At 43.3% G+C, this 22,642-nt stretch overlaps 1 protein-coding gene and 1 long non-coding RNA gene across 30 annotated transcripts in view; one reads left to right on the top strand and one right to left on the bottom strand.

The window, feature by feature from the left end:
* robo2 (roundabout, axon guidance receptor, homolog 2 (Drosophila)) overlaps positions 1-22,642 on the top strand; it is a 1,057,280-nt gene that overhangs the window by 920,719 nt on the left and 113,919 nt on the right. For all 29 annotated transcript variants that reach the window (XM_069889083.1, XM_069889099.1, XM_069889096.1 and 26 more), the window contains 4 exons: positions 458-663; positions 16,558-16,639; positions 17,699-17,867; positions 21,370-21,536. In XM_069889083.1, the coding sequence (XP_069745184.1) occupies positions 458-663; positions 16,558-16,639; positions 17,699-17,867; positions 21,370-21,536 (624 nt within the window). The remainder of the gene's footprint in view (positions 1-457; positions 664-16,557; positions 16,640-17,698; positions 17,868-21,369; positions 21,537-22,642) is intronic.
* LOC138738586 (uncharacterized) lies at positions 9,446-16,058 on the bottom strand. Its single transcript, XR_011341613.1, has 2 exons — positions 14,913-16,058; positions 9,446-9,889 (listed from the first exon to the last, which is right to left on the bottom strand). It is a non-coding gene; the product is annotated as an uncharacterized lncRNA (long non-coding RNA).

The raw sequence follows: 22,642 nt of genomic DNA, 5'->3' as shown, positions 1-22,642 counted from the left end.
AAAGGGAATTGGCCAAAGACATGGGTTTCCTTCGGATGCTCTGGTTTCCTCCCACCCTTCAAAATGTACCAGGATCATGTCATTTGGGGTAATTGGGTGGGCTCCTGGCCCAGAAGGGCCTGTTATTATGCTTTATGTCTAATTTTTTTAAGAAGTCTGAGTCTTTCACTCCTCAGGAAAGTAAACCGTTGATTGGAACCTCACCCTAGTACCTGGATCGGAGATTGACATCGATCCTCCACATTCCCAGCCAAGTTTGGAGACACAATCTCCAGTGAGGCTGATGTCTTTTCTGTGCAATCTTTTTTTTTTTCTGTGCAATCTTGATGGGCGACTCTGACCCAAACGTTGACCATTCTGTTCCTCCTGCAGACACTGCTCAACCCTTCGAGTTCCTCCGGCAGATTGTCCTTTGCTGAAGTCTTCCCTTCCTCTCTCCCCTTTGTTTCCCCGACAGCACTTTCAGACAGGCCACCTCCGATCATTCGTCAGGGCCCAGCCAATCAGACATTGGGACTGGAGGGGACCGCTCTGCTGAAGTGCCAGGCCACTGGAGATCCCATCCCCACGGTCAGCTGGCTGAAGGATGGTGTCAGTCTTCTCGGCAAAGACCCCCGCATGTCTCTGCAGGAGCTCGGAAGTCTGCAGATCAGGAATGTGCGGGTAGGTATGATTCCCATCTGTGCTGAACCTTTGTGACAAGGTACAGTGAAAAGCTTTGTTTTGAGTGCTATCCAGCAAGCCTATCCTTACACAAGAACAGCAGAACAAATCCCTATACAGAGAGTAGAGTTACAGTGAGAGATTAATTTTGTTATGATTATTTTAATGGTGTGAGGTTTATTCAGGAGTCTGATAGCAGTGAGAAAGAAGCTGTCTTTGAATCAGGGGTGCAGGATCTTGCACTGTGGAATCTTTTGACGGTGGGGAGGTGGGGGTGAAGGGAGTGTGGCTGGAGGAGGGGTTGAAGGGAGTGTGGCGAGGAAGGGGCGAGTTCTTTAGTTTCTTGGCTGCTTTTCTGAGGCATTGCAACCCTTGGACCCAACACACCAATGGCATCATGAAGAAAGCACATTAGCACCTCTACTTCCTCAGGAGCTTGCAGAGGTTTGGTATGATGCCAGAAACCCCAGCAAATTTCTGCAGAGGTGTGATGGAAAGTGTGCTGACTGGCTGCATCACGGTCTGGAATGGGGACACCAATACCCTGAGTGTAAAACTCTTCCAAAAGGTAGTGGACACAGCCCAGGACATCACCGACAAAACCCTCCCCACTATCTACAGGGAACACTGCCATCAGAGAGCAGCAGCAATCATCAGGGATCCACACCACCCAGTGCACACTTTGTTCTCACTGCTGCCATCAGGAAAGAGGTCTAGGTGCCACCAGACTCGCACCACCAGGTTCAGGAACAGGGCTTGATGCTCGGGGGCATTGGTGTCCCCATTCCAGACCGTGATACAGCCGGTCGGCCCCCTTTCTACCACACATCCATAGAGGATAGCAACAATTCAAAAATGCAACTCCCCCAAGGGCAACAGGAATGGGTAATAAATGCAAGTACTACCAGTAAAACCTCGATAGAGCAGTGCAGCACAGAAACAGGCCCTATGCCCCACGTATCTGTGCTGAACATGAGGCTCAAATTAAATGGTACCATTCCCCTGAACATGGCCCATATCCCTCCATCCCCTGTGTCTATCTAGAAATTGCTTATCATATCAGCACATGCTCTGTTCTCGCTTCTGCCATCAGGAAAGAGGTCTAGGTGCCACAAACGTCGGACCACTAGTTTTAGGGACAGCTGCTACCCCTCCACCCTCAGACTCCTCAACCACAAACTCAATCAGGGACACATTTAAGGACTCTTACTTGTGCACTTCATTGATTTTCTTTTTTATTCTCTCTGTATTGCACAGTCAGTTTGTTTACATTCATTATCTGTTTATAATTTTTTTTATTTGTTTACATAAATACACAGTGTACAGGTTTTTTTTTGCACTACCAATTAGTGGTAATTCTGCCGCGTCCGCAGGAAAAAGAATCTCACGGTTGCATGTGATGTCATGTATGTACTCTGACAATAAATCTGAACTCTGAATCTGGATAGGGGCGGGGAGGATTGTGAAATGACTTGAGCTGCTGTACGAAGTTTCATTTATGTAGCACCTCCGATATTGTACAAGCAAAAATCAAAAAGCTATTCTCAGGGACACCATTAAACAGGAGGCGTGAGAGATGGCAGAGAATGGAACCTGGAGCAACAAACAATCAGCTGGAGGAACTCAGCAGGTCAAGCAGAATCAGAGGGAGAAAAAGAGTTAGTCGACATTTCAGGTCAGAATCCTGTGTTGAAGGGTTCCAGCCTGAAACATGGACAATTCCTTCTATCCCACTGAGTTCCTCTAGCAAACTGTTTTCCACTCCATCCAGTAGGCTGTTAGAGGAGTCTTAAGGACAGAGGATCAGAAGCTTGGTCATCCAAGTAGGTTTTGAGGAGCGTCTTTGAAGAATTCAAGATTCAATTTATCGTCATGTACTAAAAATAGTGCAATATTGCACGAAATTCACTTTATTCTGCTTTAAGGCAGACAGATTTGCCATTGGCAGAAATTGTCAGACATGCCTCTTACAGTCAGAGAAAGAGAAGCAATTGAGTGCCCTTCAGAGTCACTGAGCATCCGTAGATTCACCTCCAGCACTTCTGCAGGCATAGAGAGTCCAGTCTAAACCATTGGCATCTCGAGCTCCAGATTCAAACCTCCGACACCATCAGGAAAACTTTAGCGCCCTCGGGACGCTCTCAAATCCCAGTTCCAATACCCCATACCCCTTCAGCCAGTCCTGTGCCAGTCTCCAGCAGTCTGCCGCCTGGTGTGAATCCCTTGACTGTAGTGGCCAGCAGCCCGCAGCCTTCATGGGTTCCTTGCTTTGAGTCGCCAGTAGCCCGCTGCTGCCTGTGTGTTTCTTCACCTGCAGAACCCCTCTCTGAATTAAGTCAGCTGCAGTTCTCACATAAATCACTGGGTCCTCAATGTGCAGGGTGGAAAGATTTCCTTTCACCCTGACGTCTGCTTGCAAACTTAATCCCTGAAACCCTCAATCATAAAATATGAACTGAAAATACTGGAAATTTACAGCAAGTCAAGCTATATCGAAGGGAAGAGAAACCAAGTTATTGATTCAAGGTTTATTTTTTTAAAGTTTTTGTTTTTCTCACTATGAACTATACTGACCAAAATACATACAGACATTTTTCTCTTGAATATATAGAGTCATTTTCTCTCCTTTTCCCCCCCTCCCTTCCCTCCCTCACCCCCCCTTCCCATTTATTCAAAGTTCAATCTATAAAATACATTAAACCCGTTAAACAATGTCGTCACTTAATAAAAATAAACAGAAATTTTTGTCTTTTTCTTTTATATATTGAGTCAGTTCATTTCGTTGTCTTCTCCTTCTGTCATTTTAGGTGGTGGAGGTCCATGGTAGGATTTCTCTATTGTATTTCATGTATGGTTCCCATATTTGTTTGAATATTGTGATGTTATTTCTTAAATTATATGTTATTTTTTCTAATGGAATACATTTATTCATTTCTATGTACCATTGTTGGATTCTCAAGTTGTCTTCTAATTTTCAAGTTGACATAATACATTTTTTTGCTACAGCTAGGGCTATCATAATAAATCCTTTTTGTGCTCCATCCAAATCGAGTCCAAATTCTTTATTTCTTATATTACTTAGAAGGAAGATCTCTGGGTTTTTTGGTATATTGCTTTTTGTGATTTTATTTAATATCTGGTTTAGATCTTCCCAAAATTTTTTCACTTTCTCACATGCCCAAATTACATGTATTGTTGTTCCCGTTTCCTTTTTACAGCAAAAACATCTGTCTGATACTGTTGGGTCCCATTTATTTAACTTTTGGGGTGTGTAACCAATTATATTGTATCATGCGTAACCTCGTGTTTATTGTATTTCTCATAGTTCCGGAGCATAGCTTTTCCCATGTTTCATTCTTTATCTTTATGTTTAGATCTTGTTCCCATTTTTGTTTAGGTTTACAGTTTGTTTCCTCGTTCTCCTTTTCTTGCAGTTTGATGGACATGTTTGTTATAAATTTTTTAATTATCATTGTGTCTGTAATCACATATTCAAAATTGCTTCCTTCTGGTAACCTCAGACTGTTTCCAAATTTGTCCTTCAAGTAGGTTTTCAGTTGGTGGTATGCAAACCTTGTATCGTGAGATATATTATATTTGTCCTTCATTTGTTCAAAAGATAATAATTTATTTCCCAAAAAACAATTTTCTATTCTTTTGATCCCTTTTCTCTCCCATTCTCTGAAAGAAAGGTTATCTATTGTGAAAGGGATTAATTGATTTTGTGTCAATATTAATTTTGGTAGTTGATAATTTATTTTATTCCTTTCTACATGAATCTTCTTCCAAATGTTGAGCAGATGGTGCAATACTGGTGAATTCCTATATTGCACCAATTTTTCATCCAACTTATATAGTATATGTTCAGGTATCTGCTCCCCTATTTTATCTAGCTCTAAACTGGTCCAATCTGGTTTTTCCCCTGTTTGATAAAAATCTGATAGGTATCTTAATTGTGCTGCTCTATAATAATTCTTAAAGTTTGGTAGTTGTAAGCCTCCTTGTTTGTACCATTCTGTTAATTTATCTAGTGCTATCTCGGTTTCCCCCCTTTCCATAAGAATTTCCTTATTAATTTCTTTAGCTCCTTGAAGAATTTCTCTGTTAGGTGAATTGGTAATGATTGAAATAGGTATTGTATCCTTGGGAAGATGTTCATTTTAATACAGTTTATCCTTCCTATCAGTGTTAATGGTAAGTCTTTCCAGTGCTCTAAATCGTCTTGTAATTTTTTCATTAATGGCTGATAATTTAGTTTATATAGATGGCCAAGATTATTATTTACTTGTATACCTAGGTATCGAATTGCTTGTGTTTGCCATCTAAATGGTGATTCTTTCTTAAACTTTGTGAAATCCGCATTATTCATTGGCATTGCTTCACTTTTATTTGCGTTGATCTTGTACCCCGATACTTCTCCATATTCCTTCAATTTTTTATGTAATTCTTTTATTGATATTTCTGGTTCTGTTAAGTATACTATAACGTCATCTGCAAATAGACTGATTTTATATTCCTTCTCTTTTATTTTTATCCCTCGTATTTTATTTTCTGTTCTTATCAGTTCTGCTAGTGGTTCTATAGCTAACGCGAACAGTGAGGGAGATAGTGGACATCCCTGCCTTGTTGATCTGCTTAATTTAAATTGGTTTGATATATATCCATTTACTGTCACTTTCGCCAATGGTCCCTTATATAATGCTTTAATCCAATTAATATATTTCTCTGGTAGGTTGAAATTTTGTAGTACTTTGAATAAATAATTCCATTCTACTCTGTCAAAGACTTTCTCTGCATCTAAAACAACCGCTACTGTTGGAGTTTTGTTTCCTTGTACTGCATGGATTAAGTTAATAAATTTATAGAAATTGTCCGTTGTTCATCTTTTTTTAATAAATCCAGTTTGGTCTAGTTTTACTATTTTTGGTACACAGTCGGCCAATCTGTTTGCTAATAGTTTAGCAATGATCTTATAATCTGTGTTAAGTAGAGATATTGGTCTATATGATACTGGTGTTAGTGGATCTTTCTCCGTCTTTGGTATTACTGTAATTATTGCTGTTTTGCATGAATCTGGTATGTTTTGTGTTTTTTCAATCTGGTTCATTACTTCCAGGAGAGGAGGAATTAATGTCTTTAAATGTTTTATAGAATTATATTGGGAGTCCATCCTCTCCCGGTGTTTTATTGTTCGGTAGTTTTTTTAATATCTCCTGTATTTCTTCTATTTCAAATGGTTTTATTAATTTATTTTGCTCCTCTGTTTGCAATTTTGGTCGTTCAATTTTAGTTAGAAATTCATCTATTTTGTCTTCTTTCCCTTCGTTTTCAGTTTGATATAGTTGTTCGTAGAATTCCCTGAAGTTTCTGATGATCTCTGTTGGGTTATATGTAATTTGTTTGTCCTTTTTCCTTGATGCCAATGCCGTTCTTTTAGTTTGTTCTGTCTTAAGCTGCCACGCTAGTATTTTGTGCATTTTTTCTCCTAGCTCATAATACTTCTGTTTTGTCTTCATTATGTTCTTCTCCACCTTATATGTTTGTAGTGTTTCATATTTTATTTTCTTGTCTGTCAATTCTCTTCTTTTAGTTGTATCTTCCTGTATTCCTAATTATTTTTCTGTATTTGTTATTTGCCTTTCCAACTGTTCTATTTCTCGATTGTAGTCCTTCTTCATCTTAGTTACATTACTGATGAATGCTTTCATTGCATCCCATAGTATAAATTTATTTTTCACTGATTCCGTATTTATTTCAAAGTACATTTTAATTTGTTGCTCAATGAATTCTCTAAAATCCTGTCTTTTAATAGCATGGAGTTTAATCTCCATCTATACATTCTTGGTGGGATGTCCTCCAGCTCTATTGCCAATAACAGGGGTGAGTGATCCGATAACAATCTAGCTTTATATTCCATTTTCTTAACTCTGTTATTGATTCAAGGTTGAAGCCACAAGTTCCCACAAAGAATCTTCGACATGAAACATTAGCTTCTTTCTTTTTCCACAGATGTGGCCTGCCATTTCCTGTTTTTATTTCAGATTTTCAGCATCTGCAATTTTTTCTGAAATTCAACCTCACAGCCTCATGAACAGTTATCAGAACCCTTAAAAAAAGCTGATGGAATATTAGTCTTCATGTCTAAGAGATGATGTCAAGTTACAGCTGTTCAAATTAAACTACAGGAAGGATGTGGGGACTTTGTAAAGGTCACAGAAGAGATTTACCAGGATGTTGCCTGGTTCAGAGAGTATGAGTTGTGGGACACACTGGGGTTGGTTTCTCTGGAATGTCAGAGGTTCAGGGGAGACCTGATAGCGGTGTTTAAGGTGAGGGGAAGAAAATTTAAGGGAGATGTGCAGCGCTAATATTTTGGAGTAGTTAGTGCCTGGGACAGGCTGCCAGGAGTAGTGGTGGAAGCAGATGCAATGGTGGTGTTTAAGGGGCTTCTAGACATAGGCAATGGAGGGATATCTATCAGATACAAACAGCAGAGTTTTAGTTTGATTTGGGCATTGTGTTCAGCAAGGACATTGGGCTGAAGGGCCTGCTCTACGTTCTACAATGGCACCTGAATGGAAGATTATACATAGAAGGAGAGATTTGCTTCTGGAATGTGAAGGTTGAGGGTGACTTATAGAGGTTTATAAACTTATGAGGGCCATTGATGAGATAGTCAAGTCTTTTTTTTTCCAACAGAGCAGAGTCTAGAATTAGAGAGCAGAGGTGGAAGGTGAGAGGAGGAACTTGAGGCAGATCTGGAGGACCCATTTTTCACACAAAGGCTGGCAACGATCTGAAATGAAGAGGCTGAGAAGTCGGATATACTGTTCAAAACACAGAAGTGGCATGGTTAGCATAGGGGTTAGTGCAATGATGTTACAGCACCAGTGTTCGGGACGGGGTTCGAATCCCACGCTGTCTGTAAGGAGTTTGTACATTCTCCCTATGTCTGCATGGGTTTCCTCCTGGGGCTCCGGTTTCCTCCCTGCCTTCAAAACCTTCCAGGGGTTGGCGTGATTGGGCAGCATGGGTTCGTGGGCTGAAAGGGCCCATTACCATGTTATATGTCTTAATTTAAAAAATTTAATTGGATGGTTACATTAGGAGAGGTGTCGAGGAACACATGCCTCATGCAAGAAAAAGGACATCATAGTCCACATGGATGAGGTGGTGGGAAGAGTGTTTCTATGTCGTTCGATTCTATGAAACCCCTGGTGGGATCCCATCCACAGATCTCACTAGTATAGCATACTACACTTCCGGAACAATGCCCTGACCTGCATGAGAGTTGAGGAATTGATTCACAACTGGGACCTGGGAGCTTGGGGGTTAAATTTGCAAACATAGGTTGCATTAAATTGGCTTCTATTTCCCGTGAGTAAAGAAGATTATGGGATTATCTAATTGAGGTATTTAAAACGATTAAAGGATTTGATTGGGTAGATCAAGGGAAGCTATTTCCGCTGGTGGGGGAGTCGAGAGTGGGGGGGGGGGGGGGGGGGTGGATCTTAAGCCTTAAAATCAGAGGGAGGTTATTCAGGGGTGATGTCAGGAAGCAACTCTGCACAAAGAGCAGTAGAGGGAAACACGAAAGTCTGCAGACGCTGTGATGGTAGTAAAGACAAACTGTAAATGCTGGAGGAACTCAGCTGACCTTCATTCCCCTGTCTCCTTTTCTCGAGTTTGTCCTCTCTCTCTCTTTTTCTCTCTTCCCTTAGTCTCCTTTCACAGAACTAAATCAATTCTCACCTTGCCTCTTATCATATCCAATTAATACCTTCTGTTTGTTGGTCTGGACTCCTCCCCCTCTCATTCTTCCCCCTTTCTCTCACCATTCTGTATTCAGATGCCTGCTTGCTTTTTGCTTAACCAGACCTGAAACCTTAGCAGCGTATCTTTACCTCCTATGGACGCTGTGAGACTGGCTGAGTTCCTCCATCATTTTAATGTGTGCTTTAGCACAAAGAACAGTGGTGTTCTGATACTCTCCCCTGCAGGAAATAGATGGAATGAGAAAGTAAGATATAAGAGTAGAGGCACATTTCTAGTTCTCTTCAGCCTGAGAAAGAGAGTCCCTTCAGAGTTACCGAGTGTCCGTGGATTTGCCTCTTGTACTTCCATAGTCCCCACAGCCACACAGAGTCCAGTCCAAACCATCAGCAACCCAAGCTCCAGGTCCAAACCTCCGATACGATCGGGCTCTTCGGCGCCCTCGGCACCCTCTTGCATCCCAGTTCTGAATCCTAGTATCCCTTCAGCCAGTTCTTGATCCAGCCTCCAGCAGTCCACAATCTCTCGACCGCAATCGCCTGCGCATTTTCCTTGCCTTGAGCCACCAACAGCCTGCTGCCTGTGTGTTCTTCAACCGCAGAACCGCACACTGGTCTGCCGACGAGGTCAAGGTCACGTGGGATGTCTTTTACCCCTCTCCTTCTGAAATGGGGATTGTCTCCCTATTTTCTGGTGCCTTGCCCTCTCCCATCTCACCAGTGGAGTGAATCCCAAAAATGCAGAACCTTTGGAGAGAAGAAACTCCTCCTCATCTCCATCTTAAGCAGGTGATCCCTTATTCCCAATCTATGTCCCCTAGTTCCACATTATCCAATGTGGGAAAACTTTTTCTCAGCATCAGTCCTGCTAAAACTCTTTAAAATGTAGAATGAATGAGAGTTTATTGTCTTGTACATACAGGTAATTAAATCGTACAGATTCAATGAAACTCATTATAAGACATCACCAAGAGAAAAAAAATAATATATTTAAAAGAAAAAGAAAATAATAATCACGATATATTTTAATAGGATTTCCTTTCATTCTTCCGAACTTTGATAGGCCTGAGTCAAGCCAGTAAACATTCTCTGATTAAAATGTAAACCGCTGGAAGAAATCAGTGGGTCAAGCAGCATCTGTGGAGGCAGGAGGGCTGGCTGATCTCTCAGGTCGACATCCTGCACCCTCCGATGGGATGTCTTGATCCGCAACACTGGCTATCCCTTTGCTTCCAGTGAACTCGCTCTCCCTGCTGGCTTCCCCTCCCATTTTCTCTTTGCTACTGCTTTCAGCCTCTGTAGTTGGGTGTTTCAAACGCTCGCTGATTACTTGCAGTACTTGTGAATTCTTTTGTTAAGTCAGCAGATCAAACATACACACAACAAACAGTTCAGGACTGGTCCTTTGTGGTTGAAACACGATTTCTCTGTTTTTGTGCTCCAAGGCTTTTGCACTAAAATGAATTTAAATATTAAAATTTTAAATGTAGACATTCAGAACGTTAACAGGCCATTTTGACCCACGAGCCCATGCCGCCCTCATTACACCAAATAACCTACATCCCTGGTATGTTTTGATGGTGGGAGGAAACTGGAGCACCCAGAATAAACCCACACAGACCCAGGGAGAATGTACAAACTCCTTACAGACAGTGCCAGGTTATAACCCAGGCTGTTGGTGCGCTAACCTCCAACTTTTTAAATTTAGAGATACAGCACAGTAAAATGGCCCTTTCGGCCCATGAGCCCATGCCACCCAAATGACCTGCAACACCTGGTACATTTTGGAGGGTGGGAGGAAACCTGAGCACCCGGAGGAAATCCATGCAGACTCATGTGGAACATACAAACTCTAACTGCTTTGCTAACCGTGAAGCAGGGGTTAACTGATCCTGATGTATCTTTTAATTGATGCTGGGTTGGAAAATTGAGATAAGCTCAGGTGCTGAAGGGCCCTGACATAAAAGTCGAGCATTCTCTTTTTTTCATGGATGTTGCGGACTTGTTCCAGTTTTGTTTCTGTTGAACTCTGGTTAATTTTATCATTTGTGAGTTCTTCCATGAAGTGAGCGCTCAAGTAAATTGTTTGCCTGTGTGTTGACCCTTGACCAACTTGCATGGGTAGACCAGGATCAGGAAGGTTGGAAGAGCAGACTTCAAAGGCAGGTTCAAGTATTGCCTTGCATTGCAAACTGTCATGTTCAGCCTTGCCCCAGACTCTCACCCTATTTTCTCCCAAGGCATACCTTATTTTCCTGGCAAACCCCAGTGTCTTGTTCAGGTGCCAATTCTTGTTCAGTGCATTCCACAGCCAAACCACATTGGTGAAAGATTGATCCCAGCATCAATAAACATTCAAAGGGGATGCTATAGTGAACTTTCCCACAGGGAGCAACCGTCAAAACCTTCTCTTTACATTCCATGTATGTACTCAGGGTTGAATTCCTGATGCAGAACGTGTTTTCATGAAGAAAATTATAAGACAATTACCGCCTTTTATCTGTTTTTTTTAAAAAGCAAAGTGCTCCCAAGAATTGCAGAGATTAATACAGAACTAATGAATGGAAAATAGTAATTAGTGGAAAATGATGCAGTTAAAAGCTTCACTATATTTCCTTGAAAACATTGTCTGATGTATCTTGCTATCCTTACTGTAACATTTTGAAGAATCCCAATGTGACACATTTATATATCCTAGACCAGCCATTCTCAACCATTTTGTGGCTCTTCCCCCACCCTCCTCCCTCCCTCCTTCCCTCCCTCCCTCAGGACTCTGCTCAAAGAAATGGGCAGTCAAGTTTTGGTTTCTTCTGTACTTCTCTCCTACTGACTGCTTAGAAATTGTAAAGAATATTGTTGTTATGTCAGTTGAAAAGGAAACAAGGCTTTTCCTCTGAGCGTGACAACTGTGGTTTGTGAATCCAGGACAAATCAGGAATCATTGCTTGGCATCTATAGAGTAAAGGTAAAGGTTCCATTATTGTCAAGTAGTACTACATTTAGAATGTAACATATATGAAATTCTTTAACTTTGTCCACTGAAAGGAAGGTAGAGAGTTACCACTTTGTCCAGTGCCCCTCACAGAAATGAAGCTCCAGCGAGGAACAAACTCGTGACCCCTGGATGAAAAGACCAGTGCTGTAACTACTGAGCTAACGGAGCCTCGGCATGGTTGGTGTAGCAGTTGGAGCAATGCTGTTACAGTGTCAGTGATTGGGACCATGATTTGAATTCCACGTTGTCTGTAAGGAGTTTGCACATTCTCCCCATGCCTGCGTAGGTTTTCCCCAGGGGCTCCAGGACCTGTTACCATGCAGTATGTCTAAATTGAAATTTAAAGCCCAGTAGCAAAGTCCTTCCCCTAAAAATGTTCGATTTGTTCAGTTTCCTTCCCTACCCCACCTCCCCAGCCATATAAAGGATTTCACTCTGTGGCCCTTCTAACATGTGTTGTGGCCCCCATAGAGAGTGGCTGCCTTTGACCACACATGTAATCCACATCTCTCTGCTCCTAGAATCATACTGGGAGTAATACTTGTTGATATACCGACACAGTGTAATAATAACAGAATCAGAATCAGGTTTATTGTCATGAACGTGAGTCATAGAATTTGTTTTGTGGCAGCAGTTTGGTGCAGATCAAGGTGCAAAATTAGGAGAAATTACAATTCTGTAAATACAAATTTTTTAAAAAGTAACCAGTGCAAAAGAAAAAGAGAAAAAGTGAGATGGTGTCGATAGGTTCATTGTCCATTTAGAAATCCGCTGACAGAGGGGAAGAAGCTGTTTTTGTAATGTTGAGTGTGTGTCTTCAGGCTCCTGTACCTCCTTCCTGATGGTAGCAGAGCGAAGAGGGCATGGCCTGGGTGGTGACGGTCCTTGTTGATAGAGGCTGCTTTCTTGAGGCACCGCCTCTTAAAGATGTCTTAATAGAGTGAAGATTAAGGGCCCTGATAGCACTGAGTGAGTTCACAACAACCCTTTGTAGACTTTTTCTGTCCTGTGCTTTGGCACCTCCAAACCAGTCTGTGACGCAACCAGTCATATACAGCAACACCTATAGAAATTTGCAAGAATCTTTGTTGACATACCCAATCTCCTTAAACTCAAACCAAGTACAGCCACTAACGAGCCTTCTTCATAATTGCATTGACATAATGGCCCCAGGACAGATCCTCAGAGATGTTGACACCCAGAAATTTGAAGCTCTTTACCCTTTCCTCTGCTGACCCCTCGATGAGGACTGGCTCATGTTCTTCTGGATTTCCCTTCCTGAAGTCCACAATCAGATCCTTAGTTTTGTAAATATTGAGTGCAAGGTTGTTGGTGTGACACTACTCAACCATTTGATCTATCCTCCCCTTGTGTGCTTCCTTATTGCTGTCTTTGATTCTGCCAATAGCCCTGGTGTCATTGGCAAATTTGAAGGTGGCATTTGAATTGTGCTTAGCTACACAGTCATGAGTGTAGAGAGAGTAGAACAGTGGGCTAAGCACACATCCTTGAGATGTGCCTGTGTTGATCATCAATGAAGAGAAGATGTTGATACCAATTTGCAGCGATTGTGGTCTTCTGAAAGCACTGTTTCTTGGAGAGGACAAAGGGGGATATTGTTAATTATGTTAACAATCTGGATGTAGGTGACAGGGTTAGTTAGGTTGTGGACAACACTAAAATTGATGGTGTAAGAGGCAATGAAGAAAATTATCAATTGATGGATCTGTATATTGTACTCATGTATATGACAATAAACTCATTAAGATTATCACAGTCTCTTGGTTAAATGAGTCAATAGGTTAATGAGGATAGAATGCAGTTTGTACAAAATCATAAGGGGTGTGGATAAGGTGAATGGTCAGAGTCTTTTTCCCAGGGAAGGGGAGTTCCAAAATGAGGGGGTAGAGGCTGAATATTGAAGGGGGAAAGATTCAAAAAGGATCTGAGGAACAAGGGTTTCTCACTGAGAGTGGTGAATATGTGGAACAAGCTGTCAGAGGGTGATAGAGGTGGGAACAAATAGGACATTTAAAAGATTTAGACAGGTACATGGATGGAAAGGGTTTTGAGGGACATGGGAAAATGGGATTAGCTAGCTCAGGTAGGCAACTTGGCCAGTATGATTGAGTTGGGCCAAAGGGCCTGTTTCTGGGCTGTATGACTCTGTGACTCTAGTTACCAGAATGATCATGGGGCGAAAGACATCAGTGACGTGAATCTTTGGATCTGGTGTCCTTACAGCAGAGAAGTTTAAGAGGCGATTCAGAATTATGTAGAATTTTCAGAGAGCAGGTGAAGATGAGCAGTTTTCTTTATCAAGTGGATTGAGAGAAGGAGAAGGTGGGGCCAGGGGCAAAAGATAGAGGTGATAGGGATGTGGGAGAAGGTCAGGAATATGAGGAGAGGGCGAGGGTGATGGGGAAGAAGATGGGGAGATGGGAGCAAATGGAAGTGAAGAAATATGAGTGAAGGACATGGGGAGAAATTTCAAGTCAAGTTTTTAATTATCTGATTGCACAAGTACAACCCGACAAAACAGCGTTCTTCGGTCCTCGGTGCAAAACACGCAGACATACATCCAGACGCAACACACATATAGACAAAAAAATACATATACAGGACAAGTATTCATGTACACAAATAAATAAGTAAATAAAGTTTTGTAAATATGAGAGTCTCGGATGGTCAGTGTGAACAGTTCCTTTGGTCATTCAGCATGCCTACTACCTGTGGTAAGAAGCTGATCCACAGCCTGGTGGTGTTGGCTCTGATACTCCTGATCTCTTCCCTAAAGGGAACAGCTGAAAGATGCTGCATGCAAGGTGGAAGGGGTCCTCGATTTTACGTGCCCTCTTCAGACAATGATCCTGGTAAATCACATCGATGTGGGGGAGGGAGATAATGAGGGATGTGGAAGATGGGAGTGAAGGGAAGGGAGAAAATTGTGAGGATGAGATGTGTCGAGGAACGTAGAAGGATATGGGAAGATGGGGGAGGGAGCAGATTAGTGGAGAAAATTCGTGGGTGACCCAACAGAACAAAAAGAGACTTTCTTTTCTTGACAATTCATATCCAAGTGAAGAAAGCTGATGTTCCTGTTCACTATACAAGCTCCTTTGCTCAGCTCTGTGCGGGACTGCAGACTAATCTGTTCTGACTGTATCCAGAACCTCAATGGAATTGAGACAGTATGACACATATAAGAAAACTCAGCCTGCCAAAAGATGAAACAAATAACTCGGAAACAGTGATTGAGGGAGATAAGACCCTTTCAGGCTCATGAATATTGTCCAAAGTAAATAATTATAAATCGCCTTTGGACAAAATAGAATATATTGAAAAATTAACATCAGCATTGCTTAGGTAAACAATTTAGCCATTCTTGTCATGTTGCAAAGCATGCATGGGTCAGAGGGGTTAATGTGTTTCTGCTGTTGGAGAGGATTAAACTCGTCGTTTGATCAAGCAGCTTTACTTACCTAGGTCAGTCCACAAGAGCAGCAATTAAACCTGGCAGTCGGGAGAATTCTGAGTCTCTGGATTGCCATCGGAGACCCAAGGGAGAGAGTTGGAGGGGCATTGCAAGCTCCTGTACTCAATACCCTGAAGGGTAGGTGCAACAAAGAAACCAGTCAGCCCAATTTTCCTCTCTTGGCTCTGTGGGCCCAATACCCTGGTTCTTTCTTGAAGACTTTGACATTCTTTTTTCCTGTTCAAGAGTTGATCCAATTCTATTACAAAAGTTCCATTTGCTTGGTGCAAAGAAATCTAGACTCCAGCTCACCGAGCACTGAATTAACACTTTTGACCGCCAGTCCGAACACTGACAGATACAAAGGTCAAAATAAAATAATCTGGTGAAGGAACTCAGAGCAGCATCGGTGGGAAAATGGAGAATGGTCAATGTTTTGGATCAAAACTCTTCATCGAGACTGAGAGTGCAACGGGTAAATGATCAAGATGGTAGGCTTGGCATTTATCTTCTGTTCAGGCTGATTGTCATATGTATCAAAAATTCACCGATGGAGGTAGTTTTGCTAGCAGGCCAATAGACATCTCAGACATAGTGAAACACAAGTGAAGCACAATACAAAAGTGCAAAAAGAGAGATCAATTAGTATTGCAGTGAGTCACAGAGTGCAGGGTGTGATGTTACAGCGAGTCACAGAGGGCAGGGTGCAGTGACACAGCGAGTCACAGAGCACAGGGTGCGGTGCTACAGTGAGTTACAGAGTGCAGGGCAGAGCAGTTCCTGTCCCACACAGTGACACACCCTTACAGGATGCTTTCATTGTGCTCCAGAAGAAGTTGTTAAGGGATGCAGGTGACAGGACAAATTTGCTCAGGCTTCTGAAGAAGTCGAGGCACTGGGCACTTTCTTGGCCATAACATTGAAGTGGGTGGCCCAGGACAGGTCACTAGAGATGTTTACGCCAAGGAACTAAAAGCTGTTGACTATATTTAATTGTTTAACTACATTTTTATCAATAAATTTGCTTTCTCTAACTCACTGTAGTACTGCACCTTGTACTCTGTGACTCACTGTAACTTCATACCCTGCATTCTGTGACTCAATGAAAAAACTGCATCCTGCGCTCTGTGACTCACTGTTGTTACACCCCACCCTGCCCTATGTGACTAACAATGCACCCAGCTCACTGTGACTCACTGTTACACTGCATCCTGTGCTCTGTGCACACTCTGTTCTCGCTGCTGCCATCAGGAAAGAGGTCTAGGTGCCACAAGGCTCACACCACCAGGTTCAGTAGCAGCTGCTGCCCCTCCAGCAACAACAAACTCAATCACCGATTTACTTATGGTGTCTTGCTCATGCACTTTATTGATTTTTTTCTCTCGATATTGCACAATCAGCTTGTTCACATTTCTTTATTTGTTTACATGTGCATGTGGAGTGCAATTTTTTTTGCACTTCCAATAAGTGGCAATTCTGGCTTGATTGCGAGAAAACGAATCTCAGGGTTGTATGTGATGTCATGTACGCACTCTGACAATAAACCTGAATCTGTCCTGCTTTCTTAATTTCTAATAGACAATCGTGTTTTCTAGCAGATAGCACTAGAACAAATGTTGGTTTATGTTTAATTTTCTCGTTCATATTCCCAGGTCACGGATTCTGGAATTTACACATGTGTGGCCACAAGCTCGAGTGGGGAAACTTCGTGGAGTGCCTTTTTAGAAGTTCGAGGTAATTCCTCAACTCTGGTTTAGAGTTAGTGTTAGGGTTTGGGTCACGGGATGATGGGATTGGTGTGAAGAACAGGGCCAGTCTTATGCTTGGTCAACCTGGAATACAATGAACATAGAACATTATGGAACTGAAACAGTCCCCTTCGGCTCTTATAGTGTATGTCGAACTATTATTCTCCATAGTCTCATTGACCTGCACCCAGTACATAGCCCTCCATACCCATCTCTTGTCCATGTACCTGTCCAAATTTTTCTTAAATTGAGCCCATATTCAGATGGCAGCTCATTCCACACTCCCACCTCACTCTCACCACACTCTGTGTGAAGAAGTTTGTCCTCACGTTCCCCCTAAACTTTTCCCCTTTCACTCTCAACCTATGTCCTCTGGTTTGTATCTCACCTACCCTCAGAGGAAAAGCCTACTTGCATTTACTCTATCTATACCCATTATAATTTTGTATACCTCTGTCAAATCTCCTGTCATTCTTCTACGCTCCAGGAAAGAAAGTCCTTTGGCCCATGATGTTGTGCCAACCTATGTAAATCCACACCATGTCAATCTAACCCTTCCCTCCTTTATGCCCCATAATGCTCCATTTTTCATACATCCGTGTACCTTTCTAAGGGTCTGAAAGTCTCCTTTGGGAAGAGTGGAAAATCCCCACTTAATCCTCAGAAGTCCTGGCCTTCGAGTCAACCACCCAGAGGGGAGGACCATTCGGCTCAGCACTGGGAATTTTGAGTCGACGTACCAGTGGTACGCAGACACCCTTTGCAAGTGACAGAATGGTTATGTGTTGGGGATGTTCAGAGGAGGATGGGGAGGGGGAGGTAGAAGGTGTAGCAGGGACAGGGCTTAACTTGGAGGTTGTTGGACAGTTTTGGGAGGTTGTTCTGCAGATTGCACTGAGTTAGAGCCAAACATCAGGTCTAAGGTCAGGGTTGCATGCTAGATAAACATTGAGAGCTGTGCTCTAGGTTGTCATTAGCCAGGGGTTGCAGGGCAATGGGCATTGCAGGAGGTCAAATTCTGATCTTTTATTCTCTGTTCCCACAGAGTCGGGAGCCTCAACGGTCAACGTCAAGATGGATGCAGATGCTCTGCCCGGGTCACCCTCCAAGCCCCAGGTTGCTGATGTCACAAAGAGTAGTGTCACCCTCTCCTGGTTGCCAGGAAAACACGCTGGGTCTTCTCCAGTCACCTCGTACATCATTGAGGCCTTTAGGTACACCAGCGTTAGCAGATCTCATCCAGCTCCAGGTTCCCAGATTCCCCAATATTCCCATCGGTGGGGACAGAGGGTGGGAAGGGGTGTGCCAAGGTTTCTTTTTTGATTGAATTGAATTGTTTATTGTCATCTGATTGCACACGTGCAACCCAACAAAACAGCGCTCCTCCAATCCTTGGTACAAAACACACAGATTTAACTCACATAAGATAAACTACGCAGGTCAAGTATTCATATAAATAAATAAATATTGTTTTCTAGATATGAGGGTATCAGAGGGTTATTGTAGGCAGTTCCTTTGGTCATTCAGCATCCTCACTGTCCATGAGAAGAAGCTGTTCCTCAGCCTGGTGGTGCTGGCTCTGATCCTCCTGTATCTCTTCCCAGACGGTGGCAGCTGAAAGATGGAAGGTGGAAGGGGTCCTCAAAGATTTTGTGCGCCCTCTTCAGGCAGCGATCCTGATAGATCATGTCAATGACAGGAAATAAAACTCCAGTGATCCTTTCTGCCACTCTTATAGTCCTGAGGAATGACCTCCGATCCATTTCTCTGCAGCAACCGTACTATGGTGATGCAGTCAGCCAGGATGCTCTCAATAGAGCTCCTGCAGAAGGTTGGGACATGATGGTCGTCACTAACCTTGCCTACTTCAGACTTCTCAGGAAGTACGGTTGCTGTTGGTGCATTCCTGACAAGTGAGGAGATGTGTATCCACAATAGGTCACTAGTTAAATGAACTTTATGGACCTTGGTGATCTCCACTACAGTGTTGTTGATGTGCAATGGAGGGTGGCCATTCCTGGTCCTCCTGAAGTTCACAATCATCTGCTTCATCTTGTCCACATTGAGTCTCAGGTTTTTACGCTCACACCATATCACGAGATTTTCCACCTCTTTAGCACAACTTATTGTTGTTGCTGATGAGGCCGACGACTGTTGTGTTGTCTGCAAACTGGATGACACTGTTGGGGCTGTATCTGGTGATGTAGTCTTGGGCCAGTAGGGTGAACAGGAGCACAGAGCCCTGAGGTGCACCATATGTACCAAAATATAGTAAAAAGCTTTGTTTAGGGTGCTATCCAGACACTTCAACATGTACAGCAGATAGTGAAAAAATAAAGAAACAATCAAATAAATCCACAGCAATGCAGGGAGAAGGGTGATGATTGTGAAATCACAAACCAACAGGCTGAAAGACAGTTTCTTCCCTGCAGCCATCAGGTTCCTGAAAGAACCCCACTACAGTGCCCTTTCGCTGCCCTTGCTTGGTACTAAATGATCTTCTTTTTCATTGTAATTCCACACTCTGTAAATCGTGCCCTTTACACGTCTGTAGGAATGTTAGATATAATCCTTCTCACTCGGTATTTTGTAACAAATAAACCAAAACCTTTGAAGCAAGTAAATCGTGGTCCACAGTGCAGAATTGCAGAGAGAGAGCTGTTTGTATAGAACGAGTACAATATTATATTCCTGCCTTGAGGTTCATTCAGGATTTAAATTTAAATTTAGACATGCAGCACGGTAACAGACCCTTTCTGACCATGAGCCCAGGCCACCCAATTACACTCTCTTTCTCTCTTTGGCTTGGCTTCACGGACGAAGATTTATGGAGTGGTAAATGTCCACGTCAGCTGCAGGCTCGTTTGTGGCTGACAAGTCCGATGCGGGACAGGCAGACACGGTTGTAGCGGTTGCAAGGGAAAATTGATTGGTTGGGGTTGGGTGTTGGGTTTTTCCTCCTTTGTCTTTTGTCAGTGAGGTGGGCTCTGCAGTCGTCTTCAAAGGAGGTTGCTGCCCGCCGAACTGTGAGGCGCCAAGATGCACGGTTTGAGGCGATATCAGCCCACTGGCGGTGGTCAATGTGGCAGGCACCAAGAGATTTCTTTAGGCAATTACACCCAATTAACCTACAAACCCCCGGTATGTTTTGAATAGTGGGAGGAAACTGGAGCACTAGGAGGATATCCACACAAATATGGAGAGAACATATAAACTCGTTACAGACAGCACTGGATTCGAATCGCTGGTGCTGTAACAGCATTTCACTAACCGTGTCCTTAAAAGCGCCACCTGGAGTCTGATAACAGTGGGAAAGGAATTGTCCTTGAATCTGGGTTTGTGCTATCTTACCCTCGTGCATCTTCCTGATGGGAGGGTGTGAAGAGAGTGTAGCCATATGTTACCTGCTTTTCCAAGGCAGTGGAAAGTCTAGAAGGAGCCAGTAGGGGTGTGTTTGATGGTCTGAGCTATGATCACACATTCTGCAGTTTCTTGCAGTCTTGGGTAAAGCAGCTCCCATCCCACACAACCTTTAGACGTTAAGAGCAAGGGATGGTGGGGGAGGGGGCGGGGAGGGGGGAAAGGGTTACATGGATCTCCACAAGCCCATTGCAGGATTCAGTTGTTCTGTGTGTTATCTCCATCCCACCATCTTGGGACTACCTTAGCAGGTCAGAGAGCAGCCGTGGTGGGAAAGAGGGAGTGGATGTTTCCAGTTGAATTCCTATGTTGTCACGTGTACCAAGAGACATTGCAAAGCTTTTTTTGTGTGCCATCCAGTCAAGTCAACCCACACTTAAGTAGTGTAGGTAATGCAATAAGAAGACAAAAGTGCAGGCTGCAGTCTATTAGAGTGCAGGGTGCAATGTACATAAAAGACATAAACCTCTTTTCCTTTGTTCACCCCGTAAAGACCTAGAAATTAAGATCAAGTCAATGTTATTGTCATTTGATTGTACAAGTACAATCAACAAAACAGCATTCTCCGGTCCTCTATGCAAAACACGCAGTCACACAACCAGACATGACGCACATACAGACAAACAATACATATGTAGAACAAATATTTTATCTATAGAAATAAATAAATATTGTTTCATGAATATGAGATATGGGGTGGGACATTTAACGTTTGAGCAGTTTGAGCAGCTGTTGCAGCGCCAGCGATGGGACCCTGGTTCAAATCCAGCGCTGTTTTTAAGGGGTTTGTACATTCTTCCTAGTCTGCGTGGGTTTCCTCCGGGGTCTCCAGTTTCCTCCCACCCTTTAAAACATACCAGGGGTGTGGGTCAAATGGGTGTAATTGGGCAGCACAGACCCATGTGCCTAAAGGGCCCATTATCATTGCTGTAAGTCTAAATTTAAATTTAAAAAGTCTCAGATGGAAAGAGACCCCACTAGTCCAGCGCCTCTATTGGAACGAGAAAGAGAAGTCAACGATAGTCCCCTCAGAAGCACCAGGTGTCCGTGAATCCCGCCACCTCCTCCAATGCTGATGTCTCAGCCCCATAACCTTCACATCCACATAGTCTCCTGTCCGGTCCAGCGGTCAACTTCAGGAGTCCAAATCTCCTTCCACAACCCCTGGTTCCCAAACCCCTATACGATCATGAAGCCAACTAATGAGAGGTCCATTGAGGAGTGCACCCCCACCCTCTCAGTGGGGAAGAGGGGAAGAGCGGTGGAGTAATGTGTTTTGTGCATTTTCTCCTGCAGCCAGTCTGTCAGCAATAGCTGGCAAACCGTGGCGGACCGGATCAAGAATAACTTGTTCACCGTCCGGGGCCTGAGACCCAACACCGTCTACCTCTTCATGGTGCGTGCTGTCAATGTTCATGGAGTCAGTGATCCCAGCCAGATGACCAACCCTGTCCGGACTCAAGGTGAGAGCTTCCCTGTGGGTGGAATTTGGGATGAGTGACTAATGACAGCCTCGGGGGTAACTGGAATTGGGGAGCGCGGGCAGCACAGTTAATGTAGCGGTCGGCAAAATGCTGTTACAGCGCCAGCAACCAAGGTTTGAATCCAGCGCTGTCTGTAAGGAGTTAGTATGTTCTCCCCATGTCTGTGTGGTGCTCCTATTTCCTCCCACCCTTCTAAACATATGGGGGTTGTAGGCTTATAGGGGTATTTGGGTGGCATGGGCTCGTGGGCCAGAGGGGCCTGTTGCTGTGCAGTATGTCTAAATTTTTTTTTAACTTAAATTTAAATTTAAAGAGTTGGGCATCCATCCCTAGTGATGATGAAGGTTACCTGGAGTATACAAGTCATACAGCACAGGCATGCCCTTTGGCCCCACTTGTCCATGCTGACCAACTGGGCTACTCCTACTTGCCTTTGGCTCATACCTTTCTATCCAGGTATTTGTCCAAATGCCTTTTGAAAGTAAAAAATCTACAGCTTCCTCTGGCAGCTCATTTTAGGTGCGGACCACCCTCTGAATGAAAAAGGTTGCCCCCCCTCAGGTCCCTTTGAAACCTTTTTGCTTACACTCATGCCAAAGAGTTTGGAATAATCTTCCTAAGGAAACAAACGGTAAAAGGACCCTTATGATTTTATGTGCCTCTATAAGATCAGCCCTCAACCTCCTATGTTGCAGGGAAGCCATTCTCAATCATTTTTGCCTGTGAGATCCCTAAGTCTCTTGTCAAAGTTTATGTGTCCCTTTCCCTGTGACTCAGTCAAGTTTGGTTTCTTCTGTACTTCTCTCCTATCAACTACATAAAAAACATAAAAAATATCCTTGTGGTGTGAAGTGAAAAGAAAACAAAGCTTTTACTAAAATGTACTGTGGACCCCTGTTGAGAATGGCTGCTGTAAGGAATAAAGACCCGACCTATCCAACCCCTCCATATAACTCAAGTCCTCCAGTCTGGCAAGATCCTGGTGAATCTCCTCCACACTCCTTCCAATTTATAGATCTCCTTTGTTCTGCAACTGTCCGCAATGCTCCAAGTGTGCTCTCACCAACACTTTGGATGAGTCCAAC

This window comes from Narcine bancroftii, chromosome 7 (genome assembly GCF_036971445.1).
Source record: "Narcine bancroftii isolate sNarBan1 chromosome 7, sNarBan1.hap1, whole genome shotgun sequence".
Classification (NCBI taxonomy): domain Eukaryota; kingdom Metazoa; phylum Chordata; class Chondrichthyes; order Torpediniformes; family Narcinidae; genus Narcine; species Narcine bancroftii.
Note: the sequence above shows the minus strand (reverse complement) of the source record. Positions and strands in the feature narration are given on the sequence as shown.